General features: G+C 41.8%; 1 protein-coding gene across 2 annotated transcripts in view; it reads right to left on the reverse strand.

The window, feature by feature from the left end:
* Nucleotides 1-26,580, reverse strand: part of LOC122799721 (protein bicaudal C homolog 1-like) — a 1,306,264-nt gene that overhangs the window by 496,728 nt on the left and 782,956 nt on the right. For both annotated transcript variants that reach the window (XM_044068975.1, XM_044068974.1), the window contains exon 11: nt 13,149-13,244. In XM_044068975.1, the coding sequence (XP_043924910.1) occupies nt 13,149-13,244 (96 nt within the window). The remainder of the gene's footprint in view (nt 1-13,148; nt 13,245-26,580) is intronic.

The following is a 26,580-nucleotide window of genomic DNA, read 5'->3' on the forward strand; positions in this document are numbered from 1 at the left end:
GGGTTTAGCTCTTCTTGGAGTTCATGTAGGATGCAGCCTGGGACACCGTCTGGTCCCATTGATGCTGTGTTTTTTGCTTTGGAGAGGGCGGCTCCCACCTGAGCATATGAGATGTCAGGGGGGGGCAGCACTCTGCTGGGATAGATATTTGCCCTTTTGGTGGGGAAGGGGGGGAGAAGTTTGCGCTGAACCTGTCAGCTAGGATGTTGGCAATGTCTGTGGGTTCGGTGTATTTTTTGTCATTTTGGACTAATTCTGAGCATATCTGGGAATTCCCACCCAGGTTCCTAACATAACTAAAGAAAGCCTTGTGATTATCCTTATTGTCCTGTGCAATTTTTCTTTCAAAGCTGGCCTTTGACGATTTTATGAGTGCCCTTAGTTTTTTGCTAATACTGATCAGAGATGCCTTCCCTTTTTGGGATTTTGCTCTATCATGTAGTAGCTTCCTCCTTCTATTGTATAGTTTGTTTATGGCTGGGGTCCACCAGACAGGTCGTCTGCCTTTGGAGGATTGGGTCTTGGTTTTATTTGGGATTGCATGATCCATGCATTCCTGAAGGTGTTCATAGAATGCATTTATAAAGGATTCTGCGGTCTGGGCCGTATTTTCCACAGGCCCGGGGGCTTTGAAGGATTCCACCTTGGTTTTGAGGAGTGTGAAATTTGCTTTAGAGAAGTTTTTCACTGTGGTTTTCTGGGCAGGGGGTGGGGTCGGGATGTGAATATCCAGTGAGATCAGTTTATGGTCTGATCTTACCAGTGAGGGATACACTTCTGGTCTGGAGCATAGAGTCCTCATGTTGGTGATGATCAGGTCCAGTATGTTTTCCCCTCTTGTGGGAGTGGTAACAAGTTGTTCCATAACATTTGAGTTTATGAATTCTAGGAACCTTTGGGCAAGGGTGTTGGAGCTAGAGTAATGCTCCCAATCTATGTTTGGGTAGTTGAAGTCGCCCAATATAATGATGTTTGGAGAGACCTTCATATTTTCCAGTGTTCTCAGGAAGGCCAAGTGGGGTTCCTGGGTTTGGGAGGGTGGTCTGTAGCAGGCTATAAACTGGAAGGCAGTTTTACCCACTGTTAGTTGCACATGGATAGTCTCTGATGCTTCGTGCTTTGCCACCAACCTGGAGGTGTGGGTATCTTTGATGAATATCGATACTCCCCCTCCTTTTGTGGTTCGGTCCAAGTTTTGGGGCCGAAAAGCAATGAGGTATAACCTGGTAGTGCTGGGGTGCTCTCGGGAGTCCTGAACCAGGTTTCTATTACTGCACAGATATCGATGTTCTCCATGCTAAGGAGAGTTTTGAGTGCGTGCATCTTGAGGTTTAGACTTCTGGCGTTGAGTAGCATTACTCTTAGTTTCTTATCCCTTGTGATACCTATGGAGGTGGGTTTGTCTTTTGAGCCTTGCCTAAAAAAGGCAGTATGGGGGTAGCAAGAGCCTTTGCCAATATCCGAAAGCCCAGGGGTGACAAGTGCAAGCCGTCCCTAGCAAAGCATCATGGCTTGTCGTGCATATCATCCCAAGCTGACAGGCATTGGTTCCCCTTTGAATGACACCAATACTTAAGCCAATTGTTGAAATTGATCATCTTGTCTTCATATTGTGGCATCATTCTTGGTGAGGGTAAGATGCTACTCAAGGTCAGGGTCATACCAGCCTGGGCTACATGCTCAGAGAGCTCCTCTATGTCTCTTTTCATGTAGTCCAGGGAGGTACGTCTCAGGTCATTCACACCAGCATGGACAATGACTGAGTCATATTTGTACTTGCCTTGGAGTGACCTGAGTGCTTGTGTTATGTGGCGGATCCTAGCGCCAGACAGGCTGCTCACCGTGACCTTCTCCTTGTTCAGCCTGGTGAGCGGGACGTCAGTGTGCCTGACGATAGAGTCACCTATTACAAGTCTATCAGGTGTGTTGTTTAGCCTTAAAGGCTGTGACTGTTCGGCACACTGGCTTTGTGAGATATGTGTTGCACGTGTTTTGTTTTGGGGTAGCAGTTGCTTGGGTGTCTGCTTTGGAGGTCTCTGCTGCTTAGGCAGATCTTTATTTAGAGCCTCCGAGTATGTTTTTGTGTGATTATGTGTTTGGTTTGCTGTCGTGGTAGGTCTGTGTGAGACTGGAATTGTAGTGAGTGTGGTTTCCTTCTCCTCCTGACTGGTTATGCCAGTACTGAGTTGAGAGAGCTTAGCCTCCAGTTTGGCTATATGGTTGCATCTCTCACATGTGTTGGAATTTGTTGGGAGGAGGAGAGGGTTGTCTGTGTACATGAGGCAGTTGTAACATTGCCTCAAGATTCCCATATTCACCAGCTGGACCGGAGAGGAGATTGACAACTGACCTTTGGACATGCCAGAATAATATTGGGAATTCCTTTATAATTGAAAACAAGGGCCAATGGGGAGTGAGGGTGTAGTGCTTTTAATTTTTAGTGCTGACTTATAATTGCTTTAGTGAGCAAGTACCAGGTAACAAGTGCAATGTGTTACAGGTAACTTAAATGCAAAAATGACAAACAGTAACTTTCTTTTAAGTGAAACAAGGAAATCAGTACAGTAAGCAATGCAGATATCACTAGGGATCCACAGAAGCGCTGAAAAGCCGCGTTTTAGGTGGAATTAGCGTTCCAGGGAAATAACAAGCATACAAACAAAACTAGATTCAGCAGGCCTGGATCTCGTCTATGCTACAGCAAACAAGGTGTACCAATTACAGTAAGAAATAGTTCAAATATGCAGGCACTATAAACCTTTAACCAGAAATTCCCAGCTCAGAAGGGCAGAGTCCAGCCTCTCCTCCCACAAGAGTGCAGACAACGAACCTTCTTAATGTAAAATAACTGGCCTGAAGCCCAAGTGCTTAAACCAGAACTAATACACTTTAAGAATAACAGACACTGGGCTCTCAATCAGCAGTTTCCAACTTAGAAGGATGAAAGCTACCTGTCCTGCCACCACAGTGCATGCCGCAAACCTTCCTAATGTAGAACAACTGGTCTGAAGCCCAAGTGCTTAATCTAAAAGACTTAGAATGATAGCTACACTTTAACCAAGTTACTACCAAGCAGTAATAAATACAACTGAATACTTTAAATAATGCCTGGATTAGTGCTCAAGTTATACAAACAAAGCTAGATTCAGCAGGCCTGGATCTAGTCTATGCTACAGCAAACAAGGTGTACCAATTTCAGTAAGAAGCAAGAGGAAGGTGTATAGAAGTCCTGAAGGTGAATTGTGAAGCAGAGCATCTCCTGGGGACTCCCCTAGAGGGGAGACCAGGGCAAAGTAGCTGCTGCACTTGTTGTCTAGTGGCAATGCAAAATGGCCGCAGCAAGGCTGGCCCCAGCAGCAAAAAATCATTTGTGCCACTTTCAGATTGAGAGACCACTTATGAGACAAGAGAATGCATCAGCTCAGCTTGTCTGTCATTACACTGGAATTCCTTGGGATGTGCACTGCTATTAGAAAGTGGTTGGAAGAGATCACCCACTGCTAAACTCTGCTTCTCGACAAAGGGGGTAAAACTTGGTTCCTTCCTGTTTGTTGATGTACCAGACCACTGACATGTTGTCTGTCTGGATCGCAATTGTTCCCATCTTGAAAGGCCTGCAACGCTAACAACACTGCTCTCATTTCTAGAGCACTGATATGCAAGCTGGCCTCTGAGTGACCAAGTGCCTTGGACTGTCTTGCCCAGATAATGCCCCCCCACCCGATGTGGGAGGAGTCTGTGGTCACCATGGCCTGGGGCTGAGGTGGGATGAAAGGTCGTCCTGCAAGAATCTCTTCAGAGTGGATCCACCAGAGAAGATAATTTTTGCAACAGTTGGTTACCAAAATATGATGCAATACTGGCTGACGACGAATGGACCATTGGGATGCTAGAAACCTTTGCAGATTCCTCATGTGGAATCTTGCTAGAGGTACTAAAGTAATGGTTGCTTCCATAGAACCTAAGGCCTGCAGGACCATGCATGCGTCTACTGTCTTGTTGCAGATGATTTTCTAGACTTGAAGTCTGATCTTTTCTAGACAGGGGAAGGGAAGACAAGTTATGCAAGTGTCTGTATTCAAATTTGCCCCTATAAATTCCAAATTTTGAATTGGGACCAGTTGAGACTTCTCGTGGTTTACTGTGATCTCTAGGTAAGCACAAGTCTGAAGGATGTAGTCTCTTGATTTTTCTAAGAGATGTTTGGTTCATAGGTTCATAGGTTGGTACTAGGCTATCAGCCCTAGGGCCTATACAAGCCTAGCCATAACAATTCCCTGGCTATTTCTTCCCACATTATTTACTTTCCTGGACCCCTGTCTAGCAGGGTGACTAACGTGATCCCTGGGGTGAATTTCCTTTCTCCCATCCAATCGTCAAGGTTCCTCTTGAAGAGGTCCAAAGAGGCACTCTGCTTGACATGTATGGGCAATCTATTCCAGAGTCTGGGGAGTCTCTGGGTCAGGAACCTATCCCTCCAGCATGTTTTGTTTATTGTGATGACAAGGTTTAGATCCCTGGAGTGTGTAGCTCTGAGGGATTGGGATTTCTTTAAGTGCAGCATGTCCAACAGCTCTGGGTTTGACATGGCCTTGTATGTTAAGCAGAGATCGCCTCTGAGTAGACGATATCCGACAGAGTAAAGCTGGAGTTTTTTAAGGTGGTCAGCATAGGGCATCTGCTTTAGGCCTGTGATTCTTTTAGTGAGGTATTTCTGAGGCCTTTCCAGTTGTTGCAGATGTCTTGAGAGGTACATACCAAATGGGGCGTTGTATTCTATAATGGGTCTAATGAGGGATGAGTACAGTGGGACAATGACCTCCTTTTTTCTGGATGAAAAGCCCTTCATGATGAGGTGTGCCACATAGAAGGATTTCCTGACTGTTGTGGCGATGTGGTTATCGAAGGTGAGACCACTGTCCACCTGTGTCCCTAAGTCTCTTATCACACTTTCTGTGTTTAGTGTACTGCCACCTATATGGTAATTCATGGATACATGTTTTTTCCCAAAGGGGATAACAATACATTTCTTGGCATTGAGCTTGAACCCATGGCTCTGGCACCAAGCATCTGTTTCTGTAAGGCCCTTTTGTAGAGTATCCACATCATTTGGGGATTCAATAATGGCTCCCAGTTTGCAGTCGTCTGCAAACTTTGTTAGCCAGAGTCCCTTAGTGTTGACCTGTACTTCAGAGAAGTAGATGCCAAACAACAGCGGCCCCAGGACTGAATCCTGAGGTACTTTACTTGTCACTTGTCTGGAGCTGGATTTGGAGTAGGTTACTTTTACAGTGTGGGTTCTATCAGTAAGCCATTTAGCAACCCATTGGGTGACATAGGGATTAATGCCCAACTTAGTAAGTTTATCTATGATTCCAGAGTGGGGGATGGTGTCAAAGGCCTTGGCAAGGTCTAGATAGGCTGTGTGGACCACCTTACCCTTGTCCATGGCTCTGGAGACTGATTCAAAGAAGTCAATCAGGTTCAGGAGACAAGATCGGCCCTTCACAAACCCAAACTGGGTGGGGTCCAGTGTTTGAAGGTTGCCAATGTCTTTGTTTATAAGTTCCATGATAATACGCTCCATGGCATTGCAGATAAGGCTTGTCAGACTGATGGGACGGTAGTTTCTGGGATCCAAGGTGGATCCCCTTGTGGATTGGGATAACTGTAGCTCTGCGCCACTCAGTGGGCACGAAACCTGAGGTGAGGCTATGATTAAACATGACACTTAGGTGAGGTGCCAGTTCATATTGTAGTTCATGTAGTACACAGCCCGGGATGTCATCTGGTCCCATGGATGCTGTATTCTTGGCTTTAGAGAGTGCGTTTTGTACCTGTGTGGCCGTTATTACTGGAATTTGGCAATCTTCCGGTATTGAGATGGGCCATTTAGGGGGTGAGAGGGGGTGAAGTTGGCACTGAATCGATCTGCCAGGATATTGGCAATATCCTTCGGACCAGTATATTTAATGCCATTCTGTTTTAGCTCAGAGCAGATCTGAGCATTGCCATTTAGATTCTTGACATAGTTATAGAATGCTTTGTGGTTGTCTTTGGAATCTTTGGCAATTTTATTTTCGTAACTAGCTTTGGAGGATTTTATGAGGCATCTCAGTTTCTTACTGAGGCTAGTAAGGGAGTTTTTTGCATCCTGGGATTTTCCTCTTTTCTGCAAAAGTTTCTTCCTTTTGTTGTAAAGTTTGTTTATGGCAGGGGACCACCAGATTGGCTTCCTTTTTTTGGATGAGAGCATTTTGGTTCTATTTGGGATGGCACGATTCATGCATGAGTGGATGTGCTCATACAGTGCCTTAGTGTAGGATTCAGCAGTTGAACTTTCAGTTCCCGTCTGCATGGGTGTCATAAAGTTTGTCACTTCTGACTTGAGTAGCATGAAGTTGGCTTTGGAGAAGTTTTTATGGTGGTTTCCTTACTGGGGGTGGGGTGGGATGTGGATGTTAAGGGTGATTAGCTTATGGTCAGACCTGACTAACGAGGGGGTGACCATAGGTATGGAGCATTGATTTCCCATGTTGGTAATGACCAGGTCTAGGATATTGGAGCCCCTGGTGGGACTATGGATTAGTTGATCCAGGGCGTTGGAATTTATGAATTCCAAGAACCGTTGCGCAAAGGTGTTGGGACATGAGTAGTTTTCTAAGTTAATGGCAGGGTAGTTAAAATCACCCAGTATTAGGGTGTTTGGTTCTATCTTAACATTTTCCAGTATGTTTAGAAAGGTGTAGTGAGAATCTTGGGGTATGGTGGGGGATCTGTAGCAAGCTACAATTTGGATTGCAGTCTTACCTAGTGTTAGTTGCACTTGGAGAATTTCAGACACATTGTGTTGGCCAATTAGCCTGGTGGTGTGAATATCCTTGGTGAATATTGACACTCCTCCACCTTTAGTGTTTCGGTCCTGGTTTGGTGGCAGAAAAGTGTGGTAAGAGTTGTAGCCTGGTATTGCAATGGTGCTCTCTGGAGCCTTGAACCAGGTCTCAGTTACTGCACAGATATCGATGTTCTCCATTTTAGGAGTGCCTCGAGAGTGCATTTTGAGGTTTAGACTTCTAGCATTGAGTAGCATTACCTTCAGATTTTGCATGCTTGTACCTGTTACGGTGGTGGTTTTGTCCTTTGAAGTTTGCCTAAAAAAGGCACTATAGGGGTGGCAAGAGCCTTAGCCAGTAACCTGAATCCCAGGGGCGACAGGTGCAGACCATCTCTGGCAAAGCATTGTGGTCTGTCAATCATGTCATCCCAGGCAGACAGATACTGGATCCCCTTTGAATGACACCATAAGCTTAGCCAATTGTTGAAGTAAATCATTTTATCCTTATATTGTGGTATCATTCTGGGCGAAGGCAGGATGCTATTCAGGGCTAGGGTCATACCTGCCTGGGCCACATGATCCAAGAGCTCTTCCATGTCTCATTTCATGTAGTCCAGGGAGGTACGTCTCAAGTCATTCACTCCGACATGGACAATGACAGAGTCATATTTGTACTTGTTGTGGAGTGACTTGAGTGCATGCGTTATGTGGCGGATCCTGGCACCCGACAGGCAGCTGACTGTAATTTTCTCCTTATTCAACCTGGTGAGAGGGACATCATTGTGCCGGACTATAGAGTCACCTATGACTAAAGTGTTAGGTACATTGTCTTGCCTTAGGGGCTGTTGCTGGGTGGCACACTGGTGTTGTGAACTATGTGACACATTGGTTGTGATTGGTGTTTGTTTGCGTTTCAGCTTCAGAGGTCTTTGTTGCTTGGGCAGGTTACAGTTAAGGGCCTCTGCATATGTGGATCTAGTGTTGCTATTTGTGGGTGTTGGTGGTGCGGGTTTAGAAGGGCTATGTGTTGCTTGAGGTGTAGTGTGGGTGTTAACCTTCTCTTCTTGACTGTTTAGCACAATCTTGGGTGGAGAGAGCTTTGCTTCCATTTTGACTATGTAAGTGCATCTCTCACAGGTTGTAGTGTTGGGTGGTAGGAGGAGAGGGTTGTCTGTGTACATGAGGCAATTGCTGCATTGCCCCAGTATGCCCAGATTCACCAGGTGGACAGGAGAAATCACTGGAAGCTGACCCTTGGACATGCCTGGTTTGGGGCTTTTTTTTTTTTTTTCCTTTGTAAAGTATAGGAGCTGTTTCCTTAGCAAGGTACTTTGCAATTATAGGCTGTTTAGTGCCTAGTATTAATTTCTCCTTGTTAACAAGGAGAGTTCAGTGTTTGTATGAGTTTAAGGCTTCCTAGTGCTTTCCAGCAGGTATTAGAGAAAGTGCTAGTCACAGGGATGCTTAAAGGTAAGATTGAAAAGAATGCACTCTGCAGTGTGCACTAGAGAAGTTAGATGTGAAAGTAGGTAACTTGAGTTTTACCTGTTTAAAAAGTTAAGGTTTAGTGGAGAGTTACTATTTTTAAAACAGCAAGATGGATTGAAAGGGGTGGTCACTTTTGTATTTTGGTACTATGAAATACTGTAGGATGGCCAATAAATTTAAATAATTGAAGGGGAGGGATTTCAAAAATGATGATTTTGTGATTACTCACATAAGCCAGTAAAAGTAGAGAGAAATGAGATATATGGTCAGATTAACATAAGAGGCGGGCCACTAGAAAGACAGTGGCATGTCTCCTTATGGGTGTGACGGAAGCCACTGCTCTGGTAGTCCACCCATTTGCATGCACTATGAGTCTCATAGACGAGTTGGATATGGACTTGAGGGAGGCCAAATGAGAAACAACCTTAACTTGGACTCTTTCAGATGCAGCTCCTGCAAGGGTATTGGATACCTCCTTAATCATATCCCTTTGGAGTCTTGTGAAGTGTGCCATAAAATTCAAAGACAGTAAGGCAAAGGTCGATGAAGTGTATACCTGCTTCCCAAATCTATCCATCACCTGAGACTCTCGAATGGGGGGATGCATAGTGGAAATCTCTTCAGACAGTTCTTTCTTTGTGGTTGCTGCAACCACCAAGACATCTACTGCTAACCATTTAGCCCAAAATTGAAATTCTTTAGGATCTGAGAGAATTTTATCTGGCTTCTTAGGGATCGGCTTTATGAAATCCAGAGCCTTCCACACCAGCTGCGTGATCAACTTGATGAGGTCATCAGCAGGCGGGTTTATCTAAGTAGTAGATGGGCAAGAGCGGAAAGCTTGCAAGTACACTGACACCTCCAGGGAAGGATGTTGGGAGATCCAGCCATCCCTCTGTTTAAGGATCTCAAGAAGGTCTCCAAAGGAGACATCTTCAGGGGGTACCTAGGGGACCCTTCCCCTTCATCATAGTCAGTGTCCTCTGTGATGGATTCTTCTGGGGAATCCAAGTGCTTCCTCTTGCAGTTTCTCTTCTGAGGAACTTCTTCAGTGGGAAAATCTAAAGAAGAATCAGAGGAGGATAGAACCTGAACAGGTATGTCCTACAGATTCCGCATTAGCTGTCCCAATGTAGAGGCTGGTTGAGAGTCAGAGTGAGAGGAAGAGTCAGGAATTAACTCCAATTGGGGATCAGCCAACTGGGTTCACACCAAGGACAAAGCCCTCTCCATTGCCTGGAAGGCAAGTCTCCCTGATGAGGGAAGGGAGCTTGGAACCGAGGATGACTGCCTCAGAACAGTGGTCATTCCCTGCTCTGAGGAGACTGCCCCCGACGCCAAAGCCGGAGTGGAGCACACACATGCTAAAGCCCCAAGGTGCAGGCATGGCTCTCAAAAAACTGAAGTTGAAACCTGCCCCTCGGAGCTGACAGCAAATCCCCCACTTCAGGAGTTCTCTGGTTCTGAGAGGACAAAAGAACTAAGGGTAGTAGTTGGCCCTAAAGAAAAAGGTCTAGCCAGGGCTGAGACAGTCTGTGCTGGAGGGATCGGAGCCTGAGGCTCTAAAGCCACAGATGGGGTCAGAGAAGTAAGATCTGGTGCAGTCATGAAGAAGGGAATTCCAGAACTGAAGGTAGTTGGAACAGAGGACACAGAAGCCAACCCTCTTGCCACAAGGAGCTGATCCACTAGCCTCAGCACGTGTGATTCCAATAGACTCTTGGTGGAGTGAATTGGGTGGCTGGAGATTTAGGTCTCTCCAGAAAAGGGCTGGGCATTTGCACTGCAAAGGGATATATAGATAGAGAATAGGAAGTTCCATTTCTGGTTCTTCAAGAAATATTGTTGGAATCATAGGTGTTGGTGCCGGGATGAAATATGGAACCAAGCTTGTTGGTTCCGAAGTCTTGTCTATTTTCTGTAGTGTCTGCTCTGGTGCTGAAGATGCAGGTAGTCTTGCAGCAGAAGCTTTCTGTTCCATAATCTTTTCTGGAACTGACATTTTATTTTTCTTAGTCACTGGTGCTGAAGGGGAAGTTGGTGCCAAGTGACTTCTCTTTTTATGTTTATCAGTTCTGGGTAATGATGAGGAAGACAAAAAAGGGTCTGTCTTACATTTGGAACCAGATAAGGCTTCCTCAAAAGGAGACTTAATCGTCCCTTTCAGAAGTAATTTGTTTTTTTTTTCTTACTACTAAGGCTCTGTGACTAAATCCAAGACAGATTGAGCAGTCTTCTTGTAAATGTAACAAGCCTAAGCAATATACAAATGATGAACGACCATCAGAGTTAGGCATTTTGCTATCACCCTTACTGCACTTCTTGAAGCCAGAAGTGCCTTTTCTTTATCAGCCATGCCTACAGGAGAGAAACAAAACAACATACAAGAAAAACTGGAAGATCAAGAGAGAAAAATTACAGTAAAGTGCTACCAGCAATGGTAGGCCCAGAATACTCAAAGGTACAAAACAAACCCACAGTAAACATAATGAGAAGTGTGTTAGAAGGTAAGAGTTTTACAGTGAAGTGCTACCAGCAATGGTAGGCCCAGAATACCCAAAGGTACTAAACAAACCCACAGTAAACATAACAAGAAGTGTGTTAGAAGGTAAGACTTTTACAGTGAAGTGCTACCAGCAATGGTAGGCCCAGAATACCCAAAGGTACAAAACAAACCCACAGTAAACATAACGAGAGTGTGTTAGAAGGTAAGAGTTTTACAGTGAAGTGCTACCAGCAATGGTAGGCCCAGAATACCCAAAGGTACAAAACAAACCCACAGTAAACATAACGAGAAGTGTGTTAGAAGGTAAGAGTTTTACAGAGAAGTGCTACCAGCAATGGTAGACAAAGAATACCAAAGGTATATAAGAAGATTTTTTTTTTTTTACGTCTGGAAAGCAGGAAATCCAAAGAAAGTCTACCAACTATGGTAGCAAAGATTACACCGAAGTGTAAGAGCGAAATGGATCAGAGCGAAAAAAGAAAATATAAGGTAGGAACTTGCTAAGGTAATAGAGAAAAAAACTAATGGAGTGAAAAGGTACCATAATTGTTAAATAAGTAGAGAAATTTTAAAACTATAAATGTACTTGGTGACGTGTCTGATAACTGGAAGTGGCAAACGAGATCTGAGGTAAAATGGAGATGAGCATTCTGGGTAGGGATAAAGCTTGAGAGTTTTTGGTCCTCGTGGGCTGTAGTATGGCCAAGTCAGTTCTGATTTCAGAACCAAACCCACATGTCAAGGAATAAATGAAGATTGACAACATCAGATCATCCTTTTTGTAACAGTGCTAAACTTTGTGCTTGTAAGAAATTCCTGTTTATTGTACTGAAATGGTGAGCCATGGCTAACTAAGTTTAAGGATGATTGCAAGCTAGGGGTTATCATCGACTCCCCTGAAGACACTAGCATTCTTCAAGAAGGTCTACCTCTGACTAACAAATGGTGCTAAAGCCATGATCTTAAACTCAGTAGAATACAAGGCATAACAAACCTGCTTTATGCAGAGCACCTAAAAGCTCTTTCCCTCTACTCAGTCTCCTACAGATTGCTGAGGGGTGATCTATGCCTGGCTTACAAGGCATCTGCAAACCACCATACTTAATGAATATACCCATACTTACGAATCTCCTGTTCATAGGTTCATAGGTGTGTACTAGGCTAACAGCCTTGGAGCCTTTACAAGCCTAGCCCATAGGATTACCCTGGCATTGTGCCGCCCAACATAACTTCCCAGTGCCTCTGTCGAGTAGAGCCACTGGAGTGACCTCCAAGGTGAATTTCCTCCTTTTTTCACCTCTCCTTCAACCACCACAATGCCACTGTGGTCAGAAAGTCCTATGCCTATGTGGCATATCTCATTACCAAGGGTTTTCCATCCAGGAAGAATGAGGTCATCATCTCTCTCTACTCTTCCCTCATTAGACCAATCATCGAGTATAATGCCCCATTTGACATGTACCTCACTAGACACCTGCAACAGCTGGAGAGGCCACAAAAGTACCTCATGAAGAGGATCCTAGGCCTTAAACACATGTCCTATACAGACAGACTCTAAAAACTCCAGCTATTCTCTGTCTCATATCATCTACTGAGAGGCGATCTCTGCTTGACTTACAAAGCCATGTCTGGCACAGCTCTGTTAGAAATGCTACATCTAAAGAACTCCCAATCTCTCCACACCACATGGTCCAGAGACCTCAATCTCATTAATACAATCAACAGAGCATGCTGGAGGGACAGATTCATAACCCAGAGACTGCCCATGGTCTGGAATAGCCTTCCCCATACATGTCAAGTAGAGCACCTCACTGGTTCTCTTCAAGAGAAATCTTGATGAGTGGATGGAAATAAGAAAGTTAACCTAGGGATTACTCCAGTGGCTCTACTTGATAGAGGCACTGGGAACTAACGTCAGGTGGCACGATGCCAGGGCACATCTATGGGCTAGGCTTATAAAGGCTCCAGGGCCATTAGCCTAGCACACACCTATGAACCTATGAATACTAATTTCATGAACTTTAATCGTACTTTGACTTAGGAAAGGGGTTCATTTCTGTCATGGTATTAAAAACCCATAATACTTAGAGAAATTTAAAAAAGCATGTTCACAAAACAAACAGCTAAGCAATGTCTTATATAATTGTAGAATTAAAAAGTACAAACTGATACAGTATTTAAGAACCACAGAGCTCATAAGATTACCCACACCTTTATTTAAGAACCACAAAATTCATAAGGTTACCCACACCTTGTTGTAAACAGATAAGGTACTTCATTACAATTCCATTTGCAATGGTTCAGCACTAACAAACTCACTTAAATAAGAAGATGAAGGATTCCCACGAGTGGACTGTGGAATCTGGCTGGACTGTCCAATTAAGGCCTTTAGAGCAGAATTTAGAAGGGCATGACCTGTAAAGAACAGAATACACATTAAAGCTAAATATTGCTTAACCTGACAGGACAACTTTACTATTAGTAAGCAACTGAGCAGATGTGCAGCTGAAATATTTTTTGAGAATATTTTCGAGCTTCTGGTCATTCTCTTGACAGATATCCAGCTAATTTTGTTCATACTTCAGTTAAAAAAAAAAGAAAACAAATAATAGTTTCTGGTGGTAGTGTCATTTGACCACCATGACTGACTTTCTATTATCTCTTTTCAGTTTAGACATTCTCTTAAATCTTAGAAAAATATTGGGATTTTATTTTAGACTTTCATAAGCAGCTAGATGTATGACACAAATCCTGCTGTTTTTACATTAATTTGGAATATGTGTAACAAAACATCAGGTACAAGGGTGTATCGGGAATCAGGGTTTAGGCTAAACGGACCTATTTGGTCCAGTAGGGCCTTGCTCCTTCACAGGCCCCTCACTAGACAATGACAGGGCCATTATACCTTATGTAGCCCACAGATTGCCTGGCAGACACTACATCAAAGTGCATGGCATTTTCCTACTGGTGGTCTTGCACCATATTAGTTAAAGGTTTTGTTAGTAGAGCACACATCATATCCCCTCATGTATGGCTGACAGTGTTTGCTCTCACTCACATAGTCATCAGTGGTTGTTGCTCAGTAATCAATAGGGTTTTCAGACCAAAACCAGCTGGACTAACCATCTGGATTTGTGTACCACTCAATTTACTGTTTTGGATGATAACAATATGAGGCTTACTTTGAAGACTGATGGAGAAGTACTGTTTCTGTTTACTTCTCTGACATAAGGTTTACGGTTGCTAATAAATACAGTTACAAAAAAAAATAACTGTGGAATAGTCAGTTTCAGATAGTATGAAAACAAGCAAACAGTAATAATAATAAAAAAGATGCTGTTATATGAGCTAATGTCTGATCACTTGTGACACCATGTTACCAATTCAAAAGTATGGCAGAAAAATACTTGCTGCATTCAACGATAGGAATAAAATAATCCCATAGAAGTGAAACATGAGGTGTGTGTGTGTGTATGCCATGTGGTGTGAGGCAGTGGTTGATAGTTTCTATTTACCCACTTTCAGCCAAGTGAATAATTTTTCTATCAGATTCATAAATGCTCTGCAGAGGGTTCTATATTACATCATCGAATGATTAAATAGTCGAACGATGATTAATCGACCCCATGTAAGCGAAAGCTTACAATGTCGAAACCCCAGAACAGCACTTTTTTTCCAAGGGAAAAAAATTGCTGTTCCAAAAAAAAAACAAAAAACAAAAAAACACATCCCCCCCTACTTAAATATACCAACTCCGAGATCGAAAACGGCAAAGTAGCAGAAGCCGCCAAGCAAATTCTTTCCCATGGAAAGAATTAGCTTAAAAGCCGCTTCGCTATTTTGCCTTTTCGCTCTTTTACGGTCGATCAAGACACATTCGACAGAATGTGTCTTTGACCACGTAATAGGAACCCTCTGCAGAGATATCACACTTTCAGAGTTGCATTTAAAACAGGGAGAAAGCAGAAAAGTAATGCAAAAAAAAAATGGTTTGACTGGATTGGGTCGAGTTTTGGGGAGGAAGAATATTACAGAACGTTGAACAAATTATGTGGGTTTGCATGTTACTGCTGCATCCATGTGACTTTCCTTAAGTCAGTCTGATTTCCTCCCACCTGCCAAAACGTGATGTTTAGTGACTAGTCTAAATTATCCTGCATGTAATCCTTACTGTTGACCTTTTGACCTGGGATATGTCTGGAAATAACTCCATGTATTAATCCACTTACTCAGTTTAACAAAATAATTAATTAAATACATAAACTTTCATACCCGCGGTGGTGGTGCTGCGGTAGCGTTGTCGCCTCACAGTAAGACGCTGTCCGGTTCGATTCTCAGCTAGAGCGTCTTCTGCGTGCAGACATGCGTGAATGGGCGTACCTTCATTGAAAGTTGTGCATCAGGGCTGGTAACTCGGCACGTAAAAGTCAACTACCAATCATTAGCGGACCAGAGTTCCGCTGTGGCGACCCCTAACCGGGAAAAGCCAAAAGACACAACAGCAACATAAATAAACTTTCATAAGAGGTTATACGTGGAGTGGTACGTGGACAATGCATTTCTAAGCAGAGGCCAGAGATTCTTCTTCTTATTCTTGGGAATTTTGAGAAAGTTAAACATTTTTAGGTGGTTTTGTGGAAACACACTAACCATAACAAGGTATGAAAATTAATTGTGTAAGAAATTCCAACAAGTCTGAGCAAATGCAGGAGAACACTGGAAGCCAACAAAGAAAGAATGGGGTAATATGAGATGAGAATGTAAATGAAGGTTGGAATTTTTTAAGGCTCCCCCACCTGCAGTCTTCTCACTCATTTTGCATTGTCCTACTGACTCATTTGTCCATTACTTCCTGGCATCCAAGGACATTGGGTATGGGAAGAAAGAGCTGGGGGCTATGATGAGTCAGATGATTTTATCAGGTTTCATGTTTCAAAATGGGCCTTCTTGGTAATAGCATGTCGGCCTGCTTTGTAGTAGCATTGGTCCTGCTTCGTAGTAGCATGGAATGCTTGGTTTTGTCTATTGCACCCCACAAAGATGCTGGAGTGAGTGGTGTACTTAGCTTACATTGATTATTTATTTATTTACAGTTTAACTTAGGTAGACAATTGATCCTCTTAGACCAGTGTCAGTCTCAGCACCATGAAAATACAACTAAATAAGCAATAAACATTAATACATATCAGTGCAACAGTGGTAATATAAAAACAGGCAAGAAGGAGGGTAGTAAATTAGGATAGTATGTAGCATGAATTAACACAATCATAAGTATACATGATACAAGAATTCACTCAGTAAAGTAGAAAGGAGTACATATAAACTGTCATTACATCACATAGTATAATGTCTCTACTGAGAAAATAATATACAAAGAAGAAGGTGCTTACAGTGTATATACAATTGCTGGGTATGAATGTGAATTAGAGTAAGGCATGAATCAAATGGGGGAAGAATGAAACGAGGGGAGAGAGAAAAGAGAAGGATCAAAACAAAGTAGTATGGGGGATAGAAAAGGGGAAATGTGCAGCTATCTCCTACCCACTTTCAAGAGATCTGGCTAGTGTTGTAGGAGTTTGGGGACATATTTACAGGTAAGCCAGGGTGGATCCACCTAAAGTGCCACAAAGACACTGAGCCACAGTGGTCCATCAAACAAGCCCCTTATGGTGTGCCTGAGTGAATTAAGCAGACTCTTAAAAGGGGAACAGCAACAGATGTTGGATTGGGGGTTACACAGAAATGCAGCACATCTTAAGAAAAAATGTTGGCTAATAAGTAAACATATTGTTTTATTTTAATACACAACAGTAGTTGCATATATCGATACTTAATCTGAAATAGTCTTAAATTCAGGAAATCCACAACTGGATGGAGGGTTGCAGTAGTAAATGAAGGTTAATCTCATGGACCCCATCAAAATGGTCAAAACTGGACCCTGCAATTGCTAAGGCTGGCCCTGTCAGGAATGAAAATAATAATAATAAAGTACATGAACTAATAAAACGTTACTGAACTCTGAGTTTTCAGCAAAGAATGCCAAGCAGCACAGCTCAGTACAAGTACATGAACTAATATAACGTTACTGAACTCTGAGTTTTCAGCAAAGAATGCCAAGCAGCACAGCACAGTACAAGTACATGAGCTAATATAACGTTACTGAACTCTGAGTTTTCAGCAAAGAATGCCAAGCAGCACAGCACAGTACAAGTACATGAACTAATATAACGTTACTGAACTCTGAGTTTTCAGCAAAGAATGCCAAGCAGCACAAGACAGTACAAGTACATGAACTAATATAACGTTACTGAACTCTGAGTTTTCAGCAAAGAATGCCAAGCAGCACAACACAGTACAAGTACATGAGCTAATATACACAGAAAATATAACACCTTTTGAAACAGCAATTCATTACGTTCAAAAGAGCATCCCATATGACTGAAGAAGGGAGCATTACACAAGTAATGAATGCACACAAGTAAGCCATGGGGCCCTGAGTCCCTGACACAGAAATGTGTAAAACTGTTTGGTTACATATGCCTGGATATTACTGTTACATATGAAGCTCTGCAAGGAAAGGAAGGCGGGAAATGGTCCCTAAGGGAACTCACTTACTTGGATCTGAGACCTAATGACCATCTGTACTACATCCATGTAGGTAGCGCTACACAAATGCAAAGTGGGTTTATTTGAATAAAAAAGGGGCTTACATTCTAGTCCAGTGATTTTCAGACAAGATAATGCCTGTACTGAGTATTTTCAGACAAGATAATGCTTGTACTGAGTATTTTCAGACAAGCTAATCCCTGTGCTGAGTATTTTCAGACAAGATAATGCCTGCACTGAGTATTTTCAGACAAGATAATGCTTGTACTGAATATTTTCAGACAAGATAATCCCTGTGCTGAGTATTTTCAGACAAGATAATGTTTGTACCGAGTATTTTCAGACAAGATAATTCCTGTGCTGAGTATTTTCAGACAATATAATGCCTGTACTGTGTATTTTCAGACAAGATGATGCCTGTGCTGAGTACTTTCAGACAAGATAATGCCTGTGCTGAGTACTTTCAGACAAGATAATGCTGGTACTGAGTATTTTCAGACAAGATAATGCCTGTACTGAGTACTTTCACACAAGATAATGCCTGCACTGAGTACTTTCAGACAAGATAATCCCTGTGCTGAGTATTTTCAGACAAGATAATCCCTGTGCTGAGTATTTTCAGACAAGATAATACCTGTGCTGAGTATTTTCAGACAAGATAATGCAGTATTTTTCAGACAAGATAGTGCTTGTACTGAGTATTTTCAGACAAGATAATCCCTCTACTGAGTATTTTCAGACAAGATAATCCTTGTACTGAGTATTTTCAGACAAGATAATGCCTGTGCTGAGTATTTTCAGACAATATAATGCCTGTACTGAGTATTTTCAGACAAGATAATGCTTGTACTGAATATTTTCAGACAAGATAATGCCTGTGCTGAGTAACAAAGCTCAAACTTCTCCTCCTCCTCACAAACTAACAGCATTTGAAACTTACTACCTCTTCTCCTTAGATGGTCATAGTCCAAACAAAACTGTTTTACTTATTTATTTTACATTTGTTGACCGGGGAGGTCCGGCTGGGCACAAAAACCCCTTTTCAGCAAAGGCCTGAGGAGAAAAACTCCAATACATGCAGTACAAACAAAATCTTTCAGTTATACAATATCAACAATGTCAGGCAGAAAATGATTACAATAAATTCTACAATGTCAAAATAGATACATAGTAAGTATACATACAGTAGTAAGACTTCTTATACAAATTATATTCTACACAGAGATAGATACAGAAGTATACAGAAGTGCAGATATCACAACACAGCGTAGTGAGTTATTTATAAAAGGTGGAAAGCAAAAGGTTGATTTAATTATGATAGATAAATTAAATGAGTGGCGAAAGGCAGGCATAGGTGGAAGGTGGGGTGGGTGAAGACAGAGTGATAGTTGGTAACAGAGTAGAGGAGACCAGAAGTATAGCAGAAGAGGAGGAAGAAAGTGGGGGTGTTGTATTTATCCTGGAGATGTACAGCTACAGAGGATGTTGGGAGGTGTTCTCTTAGATGTGTTTGCATGCCTATTGGTTTTCAAGAAGCCTGAGAGCATATGGCAGGACATTCTGGGGGGTAGCTGCAGAGTTTGAGTATAATGAGGCTCCCAATGCATTAATGCATTATAGGCTTTAGTGATGGAGAGGAGGAGTGTCATTAGAGCGAAGATCTTTGACAGAGTGGTTGCGTTGAAGCATGCCTTTTAGTGCTGGATACTTCTCAGGGTAGTGTATTAGAGTCTGAACTAGTAGTAGCTGACTATACTGGGGGTTATGGGGGAGTTCTGTCTATGGTAAGGTGGTAGTGCTGAAGCATGCCTTTTAGTGCTGGATACTTATCATGGTATTATATAAAAGTATGAGCTAATACTAGCTGACTATAGTAGAGGTGATGTGAGAGTTCAGTCCAATTTAGTTGTTTAAGGGCAGAACATTGATGAGTTCTAAATGGGTGATTTGCAGCAAAGTGAGCTATTTTATTGTAGCATTGTTCCACCTTTATTTGTGTTGACATTTGTAGGTTAGGAAAGAGTGGGGAGGCATACACTAGAGTACATAAGAAGTAGGCTTTGGCTAGGGTTTGTCTGTTAGGCAGGGTTTTGTTCTATAGAAGAGGCCAAGTTTTTTTTAATAACACTTTTGGAAGTGTAGGTCAAATTTCAAGTGGTCATCAATTGTGACTCTTAAGCATACCTCGGAACTGTACTGAATTCCTTGGTATTTACCTGTTTTGAGGCTAAAATAATGGAGTGTCACGGATTCCCGTGTGGCCCCTTCAATTCCTAAATTTCCAATTTTTAAAAATTTTTTTTTTCTTAATTTTAAGTTGTTGTTGACGTCATCACATGCAGGGGCGAGCGTGATGACTTCAGCTTCATGAGGCACACTGCCAGCCAGTTGGAATTCGGCACAGTTTTAGCTGTGTTTATTCTACTTTAACTGCAGTCTCCATCCTGAAAATTTTAGTGGAGTTTTGGAGGTTTATATTGCTTTCACTTGATAAAATGATGTTCTGACTGTTCAAGTAATGCCTTATTGCATATTTTCCTATGTTTGTAATGGCATGCTCCTTATTAATTATATTAGTGAAATAGATGGCACAGTTTTTCGGAGTTTGATAGAGCAGTGAATGGTCATTTGGTCAACATAATTAATACGTAAATGGTCATTTGGTCAACATTATATTAATACACAGAACTTCACATTACGAAGCCACAGCGAGCCTTAAATTTAGAAGTCCTGTGCTGTTTGAAGTGGTTACCAATCTTTTCCTTCAGTCATCCCAGCTGTTTGGGGTCAGAGAACTTAGAAGGTTTTTCCTTTTAGTGATATTGCATGCTGTACTAGCACAATATAACTACTTATGTATTTTTCTGTATCACTTGGTGCAGGTCATCTAGTGTGCTGGTGTCAAATGGACCCTTCTTAAGATCGTCTAACATGATGCACATACACATTTCTGCCCCCCAATCTTTGTAGTGTCCCTGCTAAAATGTCATTTTATACTCTTTTACTCTGTACATGCTTCAGAAAATGTTACCGTAGTTGGCTGATATACAAATGTTGGTGTTTTTGCAATTTTTTTGCCAGCACATTGATAAGATAGGACTGTGTACATGTGTGCGTGTTTAACTTTTGGGGGGATATGCAATGCAAATGTGGGGCTGTGGCCCATAGATGGGGTTTAGAGGATAGGAGGAAAGTCTACATAATCACCATATTAGTGCTTGTTTGAACCTGGGATCCCGATTCCCCAGATGTTAGGGTAGCCACAATTTCTTTGAAGTCAGCTTTAGGTTTTTGGACACATTTCTGTATCATAGCAATATGTGGTCATGGGTGCCCACAGGCAGGTGTAAGGGGGTGGATTTTAACTTGCTTGCTGAGAGACTGTCATTTCTTTCTTTCTTTCTTATTTGCAATGGTGATGGACAGGTTGACAGACGAGATCAGACAGTAGTCCCCGTGGACTATGATGTTTGCAGATGACATTGTGATCTGTAGTGAGAGTAGGGAACAGGTGGAGGAGACCCTGGAGAGGTGGAGATATGCTCTAGGAGAAGAGGAATGAAGGTCAGCAGGACTAAGACAGAATATATGTGTGTGAATGAGAGGGAGGATAGAGGAATGGTGAGGATGCAGAGGGTAGAGGTGGCGAAGGTGGATGAGTTTAAATACTTGGGATCAACAGTTCAGAGTAATGGTGAGTGTGGAAGAGAGGTGAAGAAGAGAGTACAGGCAGGATGGAGTGGGTGGAGAAGAGTGTCAGGAGTGATTTGTAACAGACGAGTACCAGTAAGAGTGAAAGGGAAGGTCTACAAGAGGGTAGTGAGACCAGTTATGTTATATGGGTTGGAGACAGTGGCACTTGACAAAAAGGCAGGAGTCAGAGCTTGACATGGCAGAGTTGAAGATGTTAAGATTTGCACTGGGTGTGACGAGGATGGACAGGATTAGGAATAAGTATATTAGAGAGTCAGCCCAGGTTGGAAGGTTTGGAGACAAAGCCAGAGAGGCAAGATTACGTTGGTTTGGACATGTGCTGAGGAGAGATGCAGAGTATATTGGGAAAAAGATGCTAAGGATGAAGCTGCCAGGTAACAGGAAAAGACGGAGGCCTAAGATAAGGTTTATGGATGTGGTGAGAGAGGACATGCAGGTGGTTGGTGTGACAGAGCAAGATGCAGAGGACAGGAAGAAATGGAAACAGTTGATCTGCTGTGGCTACCCCTACCGGGAGCAGCCGAAAGAAGAAGAAAAAGCTGAGAGACTGTCACATTAACGTTTTAATTTAAAAAAAGAATGGTCTGGTCGCATACACACACACACCTGTTGGGTCAAGTCTTTGCATGTAAACATCCTTTCCACCCGCACATAGAATTTTAAATACAAGAAGACGTTTCATTGTGTGTGTGTAACAGCAAGTACGTTTCCTCTTCTTATATCCTGGACAAGATTCCTGTAAATATTTTGTAGCAGACCATGGCCAAGCATTGCAGATCTATGCAGGCTATAGCACTTGGTGGTGACAGATCTGTAAGACAACTGGAATACCGAGGGAGAGCCATAGTCACAATCTTCAGGCAAGTGTTGAACCGAATAGTGTTCTACTTTATTTGTAAAATTCCCATGTTTCCGTCTATTGCTTTGTCTGTTGTGCATTGCATAGTGATGCAATGCATTTTAGGGACTCGTGTATACTTGTTTCATTGTATGTAAAGTAAGTTATTGCATTGCATTGCATCAATTAAACTAATTGATTAGGACTGGTAGATATAGGTATAGATTTGATATTATTTAATCAGAACTGTCCACATTTCAGTTACTCTGTGAATGTCCAGTACTTTGTCAGGCAAACTAAGAATGTGTTTGAAAATTCACACACATAGTGGGGTAGAGGTTTGTATTATTGCCTTATATTCCATTTTTTTCATGATTGGTTCTGGCTGGATTGCTATCTGTGTAATTGCTGTATATCCTTCTTGCACGAGTGTGGGTTTTTACCATGGACTTTGTTTTCTCTCTGGTTTCTTCCATCATCCTAAAAGTGTGTTTATAGATGGCTTATTGATCTTCAACTTCTCCTCTGGTTGATAAAAACATGTATGTCTGACCTGTGTATAAAGCTAAAGGGACTAAAACATTTTAACTGCTTGTATCTTACTATCCATATCCATAAAAAAGAACTTCCAGTTTCTCAGTTTTTGTATTACCTTTTGTTTGGTCTCTTCCCACATATCCTTAGCTGACACAGCAGGATGATTTTTATTCCATACTCCTAAATAATTCATTTTATCATGTCCCCATAAATATGGATATTGCTGAACCAGTTTGTGTGGGTACATAGTTTACAGCTATTATCTTTGTTTTAGCTTCATTCATTTTGTATCCCAAAAAGACATGAAACTGTCTCAGAATGTTCCACAACACTGAAATGTCCTTTTCTAGTTTTATCAGCTGTAAAATAATGTCATCTGCAAATAGTGCCAGCTTTTCTTGATTACCATACCAACTATATCCGCAAATTTCTGTGTCCCTTATTTTATTTGCCAATGGTTCTAAATATAACGCAAACAAAAAGGGGGAAACAGGACACCGCCTTACTCCGCTGCTCAAAAAGAACTTATCAGAGAGGAACCCCCCTTAAATTTCCACCTCTGATCCTTCACATATCCTCCTAATCAACCTTATAATGTTGTCAGGGAATGCAAATGCTTCTATTGCCCTATTCATAAAATCCTAGCCTCCCCTATTGAAAGCTTTCTCTGCATCAGGACACAACAACAACAGTGATATTTTCTTACATTCTGCTTCCCTCTGGATCATGATTATTCTATTAATGTTGTCAAATGTTTGCCTCCCCTCCACAAAACCACATTGATCCTTACCTATTAATTTTGGCATCACCTTTGTCATTCCTTTAGCCATTACAGACATAAACACTTTACAATCATGGTTTAGAATTAAAATGGGCCAATATGAAGCTGGATTTGATGAGTCTTTACCATCTTTCGGTGTTAACATTTTCTTTCAGGATGTCGGTGCTTCTCCTCTTATAATACTGTTAAACAAAACCTTCCAGATCTTTATCACTTTCTACCCTTCTAGCTTCCAACCTTCCACAGGAATACCATCTATTTCTGGGGGCTTTTCTGTATATTGGTTATACATCAGCATTTTAATCTAATCTCCTTCTATCGTAACTATTACTCATTGAGCCTCATCTACCTCTAACCTTGGCATATTTAATTCTTCTACAAACATTTCCATTTGTAGCTTTTCTTGATTTCCACATTTCTCTGCTTTATACAGACTTTCAAAAAGTAGTTTATTCAGTTAAGTAGGTAGATGGACGATGTCCTTACTCTTGCTCTACGGGAACCTACTTAACTGAATAAACTACTTCAAACTTCATCACGGAATCTTTATTCCTCCCACAGGAGGGCATCAGAGACAGAGTTTCCTAGACCTGCTAGCTAAAGTGATTTTATTTTATCTAAGTCCTCTGTACCCCATTTCTTGTTAGTTCTGTCACCCTCTGGGTTACAAGTAGGATACCAGGCCTGACTTAAGCTTTCTGGATTACCTCTGCTTACAAACTCATATCTTTTGAAACTTAAACCCTTTTATTTGCAAACTATCTTAATTTAACATTGACACAGTTACCAAGTGACTTAACTTAATTTATCTTCTTTGTGTGTGATGTTAATGTATTAAACTCAGAAAATTAGTGTTGAAACTCAGTGACTAGGGTTGCTAAGCTCTAACACCTCTGTGTAGTGTAAATGAGTGTTTCAGAAAGATGACTCCTGGAAGAGCATGTACACATAATTAATGATGCAACTTAGTGTGCTATGCTAAGTGGCAAGGCAGCTTACTGAAGTCACCCCTTGCTCTGGGAGCCATCTTGCAGTACTCTGACACTGCTATGACACCAGAAGGGGGTGGCACTTGTTGAACAGTTCAGAAGTTGGCAAAATGGGGTGTTTTATACAAAAACAACAAACGTATTAGTGTCAGAAGTCACTATTTTTGCATAGGACATCTACAGAAACATAGCAGGTGTATTTTCTGTGCCAAAAGTATACAAGATAGCAGCAGTAGTATACAGATTATCTTGGCATTGTATACTGACCTACAGGGCTGCCTGGTCTGCAGCTCAGAGTGGCACAAATGTTTTCATGAATCACAATTATATTAACTGAAAAATCCTGAGCATAACTAGCTGCCACTGAGTCATGAAGTATTTATGCTCTCAGTTCCACAAAGTAGGTACAGAAAAGAATAAGAGATACTGATGGGTGTAAATGGAACAAAACATTTGCAACAGCTTGCTCAGATCAGATGTGCTGAGGGATGGAGCCGTGACTGTGACCCAAATGACTCACATCTCAGTCTCAGGAACAGCCAGGCAGGGGACGACACCCGTGAGAGTCTTATGCTGACTCGCCTATCGTGGGAGAGGGAATGTTTTTTTTTTAGTCAACTGACTTCCCCATGCAAATAGAGGCTTGCATATTACAAAGGGCTGTCGGTTTGGGAGGAAGTGGGCCTGGTGCTTCCAAGTTGGTAATGCTAGCCTTCATAAGCATGTGTGCGGGGGCACCCACATGTTGCAGAGGGTACAGTTTGCCCCTGAGGTGATGTAGATAATCACACCAATCACCCCGGGCAGGGTTACAAGTGCAAGAAAACATATCCTCACCTGTACCTGTGAAATGGTTGCTGAAAGGGGAGGATGGCAATATTTAAACACCAGTCTAGGGGCACAAAAGTGCATTCACCATAAGGCTCTTTGGGGGGGGGGTAAGCCAGAATATCCTGAATAAGGCGAAGAAGGTCCTTGTCCCTTAAGTATGCTGATGTAATGGTGTAGGCTGAGGCACAATCCACCTTTGGGACTGCCTAAATAAAGGTTCCTTCAGATGTCACTCATCTCAGTACTTGGGATGCTCAGTCTGGGTGTTATTGGGCTCAGATCTGATTGGGGGAACTTTAATGGTCTGGTAGTCAAGTGGTGAAAAAGGACTTAAAAATACTGATAAAAGCTATACAAATGGAGGTAGATTGAGCTATGACCCATCTCACTAACAGCCTATGGCCTTTATTTTCTTAAGAACAAAATGACTGACATTTTCTACAAGAAAGATCAAATTCCATCCAAACTACTTGCTGACATTCTGAAAGTTACTATGCCACAATGCATAATCTTTTTCATAATTCATGAAGGCTGTAATATTATATCTAAGTCAAAAATACTGTAAGCATGTGAGATACAATATATTGGTTTATACAATAACTCCTGGTTTCTAGACAAACCTAAATTGAATTATCAGAAGTTTTAAAGATACAAGGGTGTTCTCCTTTGAAAGATTAGTAAGACTGCAGGGGGGATACATTTCTCCAATAGACATGCTCAAGACAACAGAGAAAGAAGAATTTATCAAGCAGCGTGGCCCAGATGGATTTTAGCTATCCATTCTAATCAGTACAATTGTATCCTTAAAAATGGGTTTAAAGACATATTCCATAACCACTCTAAAAAAGTGTTGATATACAGGCCATATACTGACCCAAAAAAATAGAAAAGCACATCTCAGCTTTAGTTATAAATACTGATGCTAAAATTCTGCCTGTCACTTTTTTGTAACATTTTAAAAAAACTGCACAGACAATAGTTTCTACCAGTTTGTTTCATGTCTGGTAAGCAAATATCAGATAATACCCTTTCCCTGTGAATTAACCTTCATCTTCACTCCCAAATCACAAATGACAAGATTACTGATGGGTCTAGGGGCATTCAAGTCATCTGACAGTGTCTATATCTCTCTTTTTCTTAATACCCTCTCCAGATGCAACTTCCCAAAGACTCTGGCTAATGCATTCATAGGTTCATAGATTCATAGATTGGTACTAAGCTAACTGCCCTTGTGAGCTATTTTAAGCCTAGACAATTAGCCCATGTGGGAATCAAACCCTGTACCTTGTGTCTGGAAGGTAAACACCTTAACCATTATGCCAACCTCCCACTCCCTCAAGGGGTTACATTCCAGTCTACCAGGCAAATTATCAACACATGGGATTCTGTCTAATAAAATTAATATCTCTGGCTACCACAGAAAAATGCCATCTCCTCATCTGTTCAATAGTTTAT

Source organism: Protopterus annectens, chromosome 4.part0, assembly GCF_019279795.1.
Source record: "Protopterus annectens isolate FY-2018-M chromosome 4.part0, PAN1.0, whole genome shotgun sequence".
Classification (NCBI taxonomy): domain Eukaryota; kingdom Metazoa; phylum Chordata; order Ceratodontiformes; family Protopteridae; genus Protopterus; species Protopterus annectens.